This window comes from Erinaceus europaeus, chromosome 6, assembly GCF_950295315.1.
Source record: "Erinaceus europaeus chromosome 6, mEriEur2.1, whole genome shotgun sequence".
Taxonomy (NCBI): domain Eukaryota; kingdom Metazoa; phylum Chordata; class Mammalia; order Eulipotyphla; family Erinaceidae; genus Erinaceus; species Erinaceus europaeus.
Window position 1 is genome coordinate 62,185,780 of NC_080167.1, and position 12,950 is coordinate 62,198,729.

Genomic DNA, 12,950 nt, shown 5'->3' on the forward strand with positions numbered 1-12,950 from the left:
GCAAATTATACCTTTATTTAGACATTAGTGGTTAGAAGTTCCCGTGTGAATTTGTAGTTAACCCAAGTCCACTTTCCAAAAGCGTTGTCCAGCTTCACAGGGAGCAAGCACCATATAGGGAAGTATCTTCTAACCTAGGCCTTATGGAAACATCACAGGCTTTGTGATGAGACAAGTCTTAAACTAACTGATAGGAGAGGGATGTGACAAGAAATGGGGGACATAGTCTTAGGGCTTGAGGGGTATAGCTCATGTAACCTCAACTTCTCTCCTGTGTCAAGTTAATGAGGTACGATGAGCAAAGATTGACCCTCAAACAAGACCAAACAAGACAAGAGCCCAGTGTGAGGAGGAACAGGACACTGCTACAAGGCAGCTGCCGACCTCTCCATCTTCACAGTGATTGTTAGGGGCAGTGAGAATGGAGGCAAAATAGGACCAGAAGAGGGGCAACAAGGACTGGCCGAGAATCTGGGGGGTCGCCAGACTCTCTGTCTAAGGAGATCTTACTTGACCTTGGAGAGAAAATGTGATTCCCTCTCAGGAACCACCAGAGCAAAAGGAAGACTTGAAGGGTGTGTGTGTGTGTGTGTGTGTGTGTGTGTGTGTGTGTGTGTGTGTGTGTGTTTTAGCCATGGGACACTGTGAACCACGTTCCCTTAATCACATTATTCCAAAGTCTCAGAAATGGGGCCAGTGAAATAGCTCACTCTCGCTTTCTGCCTCTCTGTTTCAGTCTTAAAAAAAAATAGCCAGTCTTGGGAGTCGGGCAGTAGTGCAGCGGGTTAAGTGCATGTGGCACAAAGCTCAAAGACCGGCGTTAGGATTCCGGTTCGAGCCCTGGCTCCCTACCTGCAGGGGAGTTGCTTCACAAGCGGTGAAGAAGATCTGCAGGTGTCTATCTTTCTCTCCCCCTCTCTGTCTTCCCCTCCTCTCTGCATTTCTCTCTGTCCTATCCAACAACGATGACATCAAGAACAACAACAATAACTATGACAATAAAACAAGGGCAACAAAAGGGAATAAATAAATAAATCTAAAAAAATTTGTTTAAAAAAGAAAAGAAAACAGCCAGTCTCAGAAAGGGATTTGCATATAGACCCACAAGACCCACACAGTCAGGGACTTGGAAGCTCATGAGAAACAGATTACTCACACAAGTGAGAAAACAGAGCCCCAGAGAATGCTGTTAACCAACAGCTCTGGTTTGGGTCTGATTTAACCATCGGTTCTGTGACCAGAGGAGAGATTTTGCCTCCTGACAGAGTTTTCAGGTTCAAAACCTGTCCTTTCCAGAAGCTGGTGATTCACTGGGAAAACACACACACACACACACACACACACACACACACACACACACACACACACACACCTCTTTACACTGTCAGGCTGGAGTAGTGGCTCTGCCTGTGGACTCTGAGATAGACATATTTTGCTTCCAGTTTGCTTACATCTAAGAGGAGAGACTGTCATGGGGAACTAGGGAGTTATGGCAGGTAAATGAGATGAAGTAGTTCCTGTCACCATCTGACATGCTATATAACACACATATTATTCTCAGTAATACATAAACTCTGAGAAATTACAGACCTTTTACTGTTTTTGCAGTACCTGGTGCCCAGCCACAAATCTGAGTCACACGGTTCCTGTAAAGGGTTTAGCAGTGTCTAGAATTTAATAATGATGGCCTGAAAATAATGACAACAATAACAACTGTAAGAAGCCAAGACCCTAGGAAGCCCACACTCAAATTTGTTCTGATCATTTTATTGCCACGTTGTTTTACAATTAGTAAGCATTCTTACTAGCCACCTCACTGAAAACACCTTCTTTCTTTTTCCAGTGGAGAAAAAAACTTTCATATTTTTTACTACATCTATGCTGGTCTAGCTGAAAAGAAGAAACTAGCTCACTACAAATTGCCTGAAAATAAGCCTCCCAGGTATCCCAAAGGTTGTATTTTTCATAAATCTTACATTTGACTTTCCACTGAATTTGAGGTTCCAACCCATCCATTCATATGTTTTCAGATACCTGCAAAATGACCACCTCAGAACAGTCCAGGACATGATGAATAACAGTTTCTATAAATCCCAATATGAATTGATTGAGCAGTGCTTCAAAGTCATTGGCTTTACAATGGAGGTGAGTATAAAAATTATCTGACCCTGTCAAGAAAGATCTTCTTATAATTATTAATGATGAATGCTAGGATTTGTTGTGAGATTAACATATGCCCAGCATTGTGCTAAATGTTTGACATGGGTCATCTTTTTTTTATATATATATTTTATTTAAGAAAGGATTAATGAACAAAAACATAAGGTAGGAGGGGTACAACTCCACACAATTCCCACCACCCAATCTCCATAACCCACCCCCTCCCATGATAGCTTTCCCATTCTCTAGCCCTCTGGGAGCATGGACCCAGGGTCGTTGAGGGTTGCAGAAGGTAGAAGGTCTGGCTTCTGTAATTGCTTCCCCGCTGAACATGGGCGTTGACTGGTCGGTCCATACGCCCAGTCTGCCTCTATCTTTCCCTAGTAAGGTGTATCTCTGGGGAAGCTGAGCTCCAGGACACATTGGTGGGGTCTTCAATCCAGGGAAGCCTGGCCAGCATCCTGGTGGCATCTGGAACCTGGTGATTGAAAAGAGAGTTAACATACGAAGCCAAACAATTTGTTGAGCAATCATGGATCCCAAGCTTGGAATAGTGGAGAGGAAGTGTTAGGGAGGTACTCACTGCAAACTCTAGTGTACTTCTGCTTTCAGGTATATATTTTGCAGTAGTTTATGGGTACGTGTGAACATAAGTTCTCTCTCACAGAAACTGGTGGGCCAGTGGGGGGTGGGAGTGGGCGGGAGGGATGGGTCACAGTCCTTTGGTGGGTCATCTTTTTGATTAATGAAACAAGTTTGTGAAAAAGATTAGAATCATGTTTGATTTATAGATAGACAACTCTCTTGAGACATCATGTGGTTTTGCTTGTCATATTTTATATTGCCTTTTTGGTTTAAGTGTTTCAGGAAAGTGGCTTCAGAAAGCAGATTTTTTTTCTTTTTTTTTTTCCCCAGTTTTACAGCATCCCAATTCATGTTTCTATTAAAGAACATCTAGGTGGTCTGGGAGGAGGAACAGTGGATAAAGCACTGAAATCTCAAGCATGAGGTTCTGAGTTCGATCCCTGGCAGCACATGTGCCAGAGGGATGTCTGGTTCTTTCTCTCTCCTCATATCTTTCTCATTAATACATACATAAATACAAGTTTTTAAAAAGAACATCTATTTTTGACTCACCTGCTAGTCCTTTGAATTGTGCTGAATGGCAGATATAGTCATGAACTGTAACCCCTGGAATTGTTGAAGGGACACACCAATACTGTGGGTGTTGTCAACACCAAGAAGAAGGTGGAGAGAATGGAAAAGAAAAAAGATATTCTTGCCTAAGATAGTCACCAAAATTATGATGCAAAAAAACCATGAAACCACTAAGGGACAGGGTGATGCTAATGCCTTTTTTTAAAAAAAGTACAATTCTTTTTAAAAATATTTTTATTAATTTTTTTTTTATTCAACAGAGACAGCCAGAAATTTAGAGGATAGGAGAGAGAAAGAGATAGATAGAGAGAAAGAGAGATAGATAGAGAGAGAGAGAGAGACTTGTAGCACGACTTCACCACTCACAAAGCTTTCCCCCTGCAGGTGGGGACGGGGGCTCGAACCTGGGTGTTTGTGCATTGTAACATGTGAGCTCAACCAACTGTGCTACCATCCACCCCCAGGTGCTAATGCTTTTATGGTATGTTGCAGCAACTTGGAAGTGTGTACAGTATACTGGCCGCCATCTTGAATGTGGGAAACATTGAATTTTCTTCTGTGGCGAGTGCACACCAGACTGACAAAAGCCACATCTCTAATCACACTGCTCTGGAGAACTGTGAGTTTTATTATTTTTCCATTCTAAGTGGAGGTCTTAATAGTTTGGTTTTGAGGAGGGAGAACTAGCTCACTCAGCATGTCGCTTTGCTATAAGCAAAACCCAAGTTCAAGCCTCCTCACCACATTGAAAGAAGTTTCAGTGCTACAGCTTTTCTCACTCTCTCTCTCTGGTCTCTTTCATTCTCTCTGCCCCATTACCCTCCTTTCTTTCTGTCTCTATCAAAAATAAAATAAAATAAGATGTCTAGTGATGTACTGTAAATGTAACACAAGAGTAATTTCAAGTAATTTGACTTTGGGGAAGCCCTTAAATAGAATGTTCAGATTCAAATCTTTGAAAATACACTATTTTTGAAAATAGTATATATTGAAAAATACACTATTTTTTCAAGTGTACTATTTAAAATAATCTTGCTGTTTTCAAATACTTTCACTGCTGTTTTTAGGAACTGTTTATATTTCAATATAAAAGCACAGAAATTATAACTTAAATTTGGAAAACTGATCTGAAAAATGGTTAAGTCTGCTATCTTGTAGATTTAATGTCTGTATCACTTTATAAGAAATAAACAGCTTTATTTTTATTTTCATAATGGGTGGATATTTTATATATATGTTCATTCTAAGTTGATTAAATTTATAGTCACTTTCTTTCTCAAAAAACTATTTTTGGGGTTCTGGGCGGTAGTGCAGCAGGTTAAGCACACATGGTGCAAAGCACTAGGACAGGCACAAGGATCCTGGTTCGAGCCCCCAGCTCTCCACCTGCAGGGAGGTCTCTTCACAAGCAGTGAAGCAGGTCTGCAGGTGTCTTTCTCTTCCTGTCTCTGTCTTCCTCTCCTCTCTCAATTTCTCTCTGTGTCTTGTCCAACAACAACGACATCAATAACAACAATGGCAACAAAGTGGAAGGAGTGACCTCCAGGAGCAGTGAATTCGTAGTTCAAGCACCAAGCCCCCAGTGATAACCCTGGAGGCAAAAAGATAAATAAGTAAATAAATAACATTTATTATTGGATAAAGACAGAGAAAAACTGAGAGGGGTGGGGGAAATAGGGAGAGAGACAGAGAGACACCTGCAGCACTGCTTCACCACTCATGGAGCTTTCCCCCGTAGGTGGGGACCAGGGGCTTGAGCCCAGGTCCTTGCCCACAGCAGTGTGTACACTCAGCTGCAAGTAGTTCCTATACTGCATTTGCTTGGAGATTTCCCTCAAGTCTAGGTGCCCCTCTAGTCAGCATTTGGCAGTTGTGTGTATAATAAGAATATCTAAGTTGCACCCAATACATTCATTATGTTTCAGAATTATTTATCATATAACTTGGTGATGTTTGCCATCACAAAAGCAACCATCCACCTGTGGAAATGTTTTTGCTCTGCTAGTCAGTTTGGCTTGAGCTCTGCTATATTATACAGCTGTCTGTTGGACCAGTCAGGATAAAGAGACAAAAATAATCAGGAAAGAGACATAGGACTACTATTGACTAGTAACTCGTTTTACTGTTGTAAAAACCACATCTGTCCCCTGACATCTGCAAAAGGCGAATCTGTGCCCTTGCCTTCTCTAGGAAGTGACTCACCACAATGTTTCTTTTTAGTTTTTTTTTAATGTTTTCCTCATTTTGAATAGAGACAAAAGAAAATTTAAGACAGAAGGGGGAGATGGGGGATGAAGACAGAGAGAGAGAGACCTGCAGCACTATTTCACTATAAGTGAAGCTTCCTGCAGGTGGGGATCTGGGCTTGAACCTGAGTCCTTACACATGATGGTATGTGTCCACTGTGATGTGTGCACTCTGCCAGGCACACCACCCAGCCCCAGCAATAGTTCCTTCTGCCAATGCCTCTGTTTGCTTTGTAGCTGCGTCTTTGCTTTGCATTCAGGCAGATGAGCTACAGGAAGCTCTCACCTCCCACTGTGTGGTCACTCGAGGAGAAACCATCATACGGCCCAATACTGTCGAGAAAGCCACTGACATCAGGGACGCCATGGCCAAAACTTTGTACGGACGTCTCTTCAGTTGGATAGTCAATCGCATTAACAGCTTGTTGAAGCAAGAAGCGTCACCTAGGTAAACTTGAAGTATTTTTCCCCAGCATGCCAACTGATGCCAACCCATGTTCTAGTGTGTTGATATCTATAGGAATCCCTTTCATCATGTTTCTGATCATTCTCATTTAATTACCAAGGCCGAACTTTGGTGAATCTGCTTTATTGTCTAATGGTGCCACTTCATTGTGCCACTGAGCTAAAAACAAACAAACAAAAAAATCCTAAAAATTAATTGCCAGAAATAAAAACTGTGATGGCATGAACAAGGATAAACCAGCATTTCCAGCTAAGAGGCAGTAGAGAGTGAATTTTTGATGTGGATGTCTTGGTATTACTGACATATAATATGATACTAGTTTCAGGTGTACAGTATAATGGTTCAATATTTCTATGTGTTGCAAGATGTCACCACAATTAGTCTCATTGACGTCTATCGTCATCCAGAGTTATAACATGTTTTAATTGTGCCTTATGTGGCCCTGCCCATTGTGGAGGATCCCACTGCTCCTTGTCACCATTTGTATTTGCCCCAGATCCCCACCTGCAGGAGAGAAGCCTCACAAGTGGTGAAGCAGGGCTGCAGGCATTTCTTTCTCTCTCCCATTCTGTCTCCTCCCTCCCATTTTGATTTCTCTCTGTCTCTATTCAATAATAAGTAAATAAAATATTTTAAAAGTATGCTGTCTACTGGATGAGCTCTGCTCTGTGTTACCCTTTAAGAAAATACATATCATCCCTGGACGTCTGCTCAGATACAATAGCACAGACTTTATTTTTTGCCTCCAGGATTATCACTGGGGCTCGGAACCTACACTATGAATCCATTGCTCCTGGTGCCCATTTTTTCCATTTTGTTATTTTGCTCTTGTTGTCGTTATTGTATTGTTGTTGGATAGGGCAGAAAGAAATCGAGAGAGGAGGAGAAGACAGAGAGGGGGAGAGAAATATATACACCTGTAGACCTGCTTCACTGCTTGTGAAGTGACCCCCCCCCCTGCAGGTGGGGGGCCTGGGACTCAAACCGGGATCCTTGTCCCAATCCTAGCACTTCACTCCATGTGTGCTTAACCCGGTGCACCATCGCCTGGTCCCCAATAGCACAAATTTTTAAGACACATACTGCCTACCTATATGGTCTCTATAACTTTGTAACTGAAATTTTCTTATAAGATTCACAATTCTTCTTCTTATCATCATCATCATCATCATCATCATCATTGTCTGTTAGGGTTGTCACTGGGGCTCAGTGCCTTCAAGATGAGTCCACCTCTCCTGACAGCTTTTTCCCTCCTTTTTCATTGAGAAAGGAGTAAGAGAGTAAGAGGGATAGATACTTTTGGCACTGCACCACTGCTCATGAACCCCCCCCCCCACAGCAGGTGGGAATAGAGGACTTGAACAGGGTCCTTGTGTTTGGTAATGTGGGCACTCTACCCAGTGCACCACCACCTAGCTCCTAAACTCTAACTTTGAACGTTTATTTATTCACTTATTTCTTACTGTGAGAGTGGGAACAAGAACATCATTCTGGGACATGCAGAGCCACAGTACCAGTATGTCTGAGTCCCTGCGTTTAAACCTTTATGCTGGAGCTCTGGTTCATGTCATATTCTCTCTCTCTCTCCATATATATATATATATATATATATATATATATATATATATATATATAGTGAAATGATTAAAACTATTAAAAAGAAAATAAATAGGAGCTCAAAACGATGCCTTTTGATTTTCTAGTGGGAGTGGTGATGAACTGAGCATTGGCATTCTGGATATATTTGGCTTTGAAAATTTCAAAAGAAATTCCTTTGAGCAGCTGTGCATTAACATTGCAAATGAACAAATCCAGTATTATTTCAATCAGCACGTCTTCGCATGGGAACAGGTATGTCAAGTATTACAAGGATGCACCCGGATTGTTACATGCAGAACTGCACTGATCAGGCAGGGTCTGAATCAGAGATTTAAAGCCTCCGACATTACAGAGACAAAGAAAAGATTCATTCTTTCTCCATGCTCTTAGTAAACACAAAAACAAATTCAAAACACCCATATAAGTTTAGTGTGTCTCTTGCAATGTGTTGAATATCTTTTTTTTTTAATCACAATACTGTTTTTCTTTCTCTCTTTTTAAAATGTATTTATAAAATAAAAAATACCGACAAGACCATAGGATAAATGGGGTACAATTCCACACCATTCCCACCACCAGAACTTCCTATGCAATCCTCTCCCTTGAGATCTTCCCTATTCTTTATCTCCTGGGAATATGGACCCAGGGTCATTGTGGGATGCAGAAGGTGGAAGGTCTGGCTTCTGTAATTGCTTCCCCGCTGAACATGGGCGTTGGCAGGTCGATCCATACTCCCAGCCTGCGCCTATCTTTCCCTAGTGGGGCAGGGCTCTGGGAAGGTGGGAGTCCACAGCGCATTGGCGAGGTCCTCTGTCTGGGAAAGTCAGGTTGGCATCATGGTAGCATCTGCGACTTGGTGGCTGACATTCCTTACTCTGACACAGCAAGTCTGAGCTCTTAAAAAGACATTTCATTTGGAAACTTAAGTGAGCAAATGCATCGAGTGTGTTTAGCTGTTTCTCTTTCAGTAGGTTGCACAGCTGAAATTCTGCTAGAAAATTTAAATATCTATCTAAAATGCATTAAACTTCAGAAATCCAGTAGCTAGGCAACAGAACGCAAAATAATGGGTCTGATGCAAATGCCGTGAAATGGTAATTTTGTCAGGATAAAATGTGTAATTCATGATTCAACTTTGAAGATATTTCTTCCTTAGAAAAAAAAAATCAGAGACTCACTTGAATCGCTCTTGGCAAGATTGTGGCCTAAAAATTACTAGATTATTCTCTCTAATCTGAAAACTAGCATATTTTATGTCACCCAGTACGCCACTTGTCTCCTTTACATACTGTTAAATGGCTTTACATTTACTGATCAGAGCTAAAGTTTAGTTTACATCTGAGGTAAATTGCCAGCACCTCTTTTGATTCAAGCTGTTTGGGTTTATTGAGAATGTACTTCAAATTTTCATTTTGAAAATTGCAGACAAGGAAGAAATCATTTAGAGCTTGATATCCCTTAGGCTCCAGAAACGCCATGGATTTAAGGTTTTTAACCTGTGTTTTCTAGGACTTCAAATATTCTATTCAAATATTCAAATTTTCTAGGACATCAAATATTCTCTCTCTTCTCTCCACACCTTATCTGTTCCATCCTCTTCACTAATGTCATCCCTGGGCCTAGATACATGATGAAGTCTCCTAGAACCTTTAGTAACAGATTCCTTTCATGTTTAGTAATCACTGAATTGTACTGTTTTTTCCCAACGTAGGTACATGACTGACACACACACGTCCTCTCTCTCTCTCTCTCTCTCTCTCTCTCCTGGAATGGCCCTTCCTAATCTTGTCAGTCATTTGTACTAGAAATATTTCAGTCCCCATATGCTAAGTGTTCCTTTAATTTCTAACCCTCTTGACAGACTCCTACTTCTTAAAAAAAAAAAAAAAAAAAAAACCCTCCTGTGACATTCCTAATACCAGCTTTCTGTCCTTTCCCACCTGTACACATATCACAACTTTCTTAGCCACTCATCTATCATTGGGCATCTGGGCTACTTCCAAGCTTAGGTTATTACAAATTGTGCTGTTATGAGCATGGATGTACATGTTCATAGGTGATTTTGCTTTCTTTGGACAAATACCTAGGAAATGAGTTGCTATGTCATAAGGTATATCCGTTTCTAGTGTTCTGAGGAACCTCAGACTATTTTCCACAGGAGTTGGACCAATAAACATTCCCACCAGCAGTATAGAAGGGTTCCCTTTTCCATGCTTTCTCTCCAGCATTTGTTGTTTCTGTTCTTTCTAATGTAAGTCATTCTCATAGGTATAAAGTGGTATCTCATTGCTGTATTTATTTGTATTTCAATGATAATTAATGACTTTGAACACTTTTTCTTTTATTATTTATTTATAAAAAGGAAACACTGACAAAACCATAGGCTAAGAGGGGGTACAGTTGCACACAATTCCCACCACCAGATCTCCGTACCCCATCCCCTCCCTTGATAGCTTACCTATTCTTTAACCCTCTGGGAGTATGGACCCAGGGTCGTTGTGGGTTACAGAAGGTGGAAGGTCCGGCTTCTATAATTGCTTCCCCACTGAACATGGGCATTGACAGGTCGATTCATACATTCCCAGCCTGCCTCTCTTTCCCTAGTAGGGTGGGGTTCTATGGAAGCAGAGCTCCAGGACACATTGGTGGGGTCATCCGTCCAGGGAAGTCTGGTTGGCATCATGCTAGCATCTGGAACCTGGTGGCTGAAAAGAGAGTTAACATCTAAAGCCAAACAAGTTGTTGACTAATCATGAACCTGAGCACTTTTTTCATATGTTTGTTGGCCCACTGGATCTCTTCTTTGGTGAAGATTCTGTCCATGTCTCCTGCCCATTTTACTGGGGTTATTAAGTTTGGTTCTGTAAAAGATCAGCAAAAACAAGTAATGGCACAATAGAACAATTGAGTAATTATACATAGTGATAACCAAATGAATTTGCTAGCTCTCAGAGTGTCTTACTATACATAATATTTGTAGACTGTGGTTGATGATGAGTAACTGAAACCACAAAAAGCAAACCCACAGATAAGGGGACATGACTGTACTGTACTGTACTGTACTATACAGTGAGACACTGGAGAAAAGTTGACTACAGAGATAACTTGATAATCATTTCCCTACTACTTTCCTTTAAAACAATAGCCAGTGAACTAAAGTAAAAGCATTCTTAGTGAAAGAGTTTATGTCTACAGCCTAAGGCATCTCTTCTTGGGTGAGTAGTTTGATGTTTCTTGGAATGGTTGCCTCTGACTAACCATTTCTATTGCCTTTGAAATATGTTCCCAAATCTGGGTGTTTCATTTTCAGCTTGCTGGAAGCTTTCTCTTCGTAACCTACTTTGCTGTGGACATAAATCACAGGCCTTAGAATCTTAGCACCCAACCAAGAGGATCCCACCCACCCCTTATAGTCTAAATATTTCTACTATGTAACAGAGTTTGTAGCATTATTTTTATGAGTATATGTATCTCCAGAAACTTTTCTGTAATTGGTTATTTCATAGCATTTGAAAATACCATTTTTTCATTGTTTCAGCATTAAAAGAATGAGAGAGCATACTTTAGTAAGATTTAAAGGGACAATTCATATACATAAAAAATATTTTGAAGACTATCTAATAATCTAAGCCCCTGCCCTTGAACATGTAAATGCAAGGGGCATATTTGTAATCCTTTTAAATTCAAGCTCAGTTTTGGACCAGGACAGTTGCACCATAGGGAGGGCAAACTGAGGTACTTGAGGTCCCAGGTTCAATCCCCAGCACTACCATTAATAAGCCAGAGCTTATTAATATGTAATGGTGTAAAAAAAAAATAAACTCAATCGAACTCTTCCAAATGAATTATAATTGAAAGGTGTATGTTTTGTCTCAATTAATTCTACTGAATATTAATATTTCAGCCTCAACTATGATAGCTGTATAACATTATTTTAACACATTCTGTTTAGTTTCAGTTTCCACAAAGCTTTTACTTAGTGATAATAGAAGGCAATGAACAAGTTATCCATTTCTTTCTCTTTCTCTATTTCTTCCTTCCTTCCTTTCTTCCTTTTTTTTTCCCACCATCAGAGTTAGTTTGTGGGGCTTGGTGCCTATAGCATCCATTTTTTCTTTCCCTGAGATAGGAGGTGAGAAACACAGAGACAAAAGAAAAAACGCACAGCACTGCTTCTCTGCTCATGAAGCTTCCCTCTTGCAGACACTCCTGTATGGTGTCCCAGGGCTTGAACTCTGGTCTATGTGCATGGTAACATGCTCTGTCTTCCTGTTGAGTCACTTGCTGGTCCCATCCCATTCCTAATAAGGAAGGCGTCTTTTTTGTAGTAACCCTCCCAGTGAATTTCCTGAGTAATTATGATCTAGCAAAAATTTGGGTTTCCACTGACTTGTTTTTGTCTGTTTGTCTTCTGGACTTCTTCCATAATAATATTCCCACTGAGATCATCAACGTGAAGCTCTCTTCAAGTTAGAGCCATGCCAGTGCTCTAGTGAGCTTTCCTGTCCATCCCTCTAATTATGCACCCTTGTAGTTACTGTGGTATAAAACATACCAAAGAAATGAAGCCTCTTCCTTAGCAAGTTGTACTTCACATCAAGCAGAAGGCACATGAGCCATGGACTCCTCATCCTTGGATGTGAGTTTGATTGACAGCAATTCTTTGGGGCAGCAGGCAACCCATAACACACATAGGGTTGTGTGTATACATATGAACACACGTGCAAAGAGTTATCTCTAGAATCTTGAAGTTTCACTCTACTTCCTTATATGCCTATTTGTACCTAGGAGAAGTTTTAGTTTTTGTTTATTGTGTGTGTTAGTGCAGCACATCTGTCTGGCTGTTAACTAAATCTCATTTTTTAAAGTAAGCTATTAATACTCACTTCTCGATGAAGATAGGCTGCTACATATATCATTTACATAGACATCCATGGGTTTGGGATTCAAAATCAGAAGCCATTTATACACCGGAAACTATTTCCAACACACAATGGAAATACTAATGGCAATTATGGCTCTGGATACTCTTGCAAAAAGTGATGTGTGACTTCTCATCCCCAGCTGTTCACATCCTAAAGTTTAAAAGCTTCTGAGAAAAAAGTGACTGGTGAAGATCAGAGTGTGACAAGGAGGGGGCGGAGCAGGCGAGAATCGTATCACTGAACCACCAATGCCCTGGAGGGAGTGCTTTATGTAAATGTAAAAGTGATTTATGTAAATAGACCAAAGCTTTGAATGGGATCAATAAATCCCTATATAGGCATATGGTTAAGCAGAAGCCAGGGGGAGCTGGCATACTACCCAACACCTATTCTTAT

The 12,950-nt window shown here is 40.7% G+C and overlaps 1 protein-coding gene across 1 annotated transcript in view; it reads left to right on the top strand.

Annotated features, from left to right (window-relative positions):
- Positions 1–12,950, top strand: part of MYO3A (myosin IIIA) — a 194,443-nt gene that overhangs the window by 103,851 nt on the left and 77,642 nt on the right. The window contains exons 16-20 of the mRNA XM_060192328.1: positions 1,844–1,942; positions 2,031–2,145; positions 3,811–3,937; positions 5,802–6,012; positions 7,734–7,881. Of these exons, the coding sequence (XP_060048311.1) occupies positions 1,844–1,942; positions 2,031–2,145; positions 3,811–3,937; positions 5,802–6,012; positions 7,734–7,881 (700 nt within the window). The remainder of the gene's footprint in view (positions 1–1,843; positions 1,943–2,030; positions 2,146–3,810; positions 3,938–5,801; positions 6,013–7,733; positions 7,882–12,950) is intronic.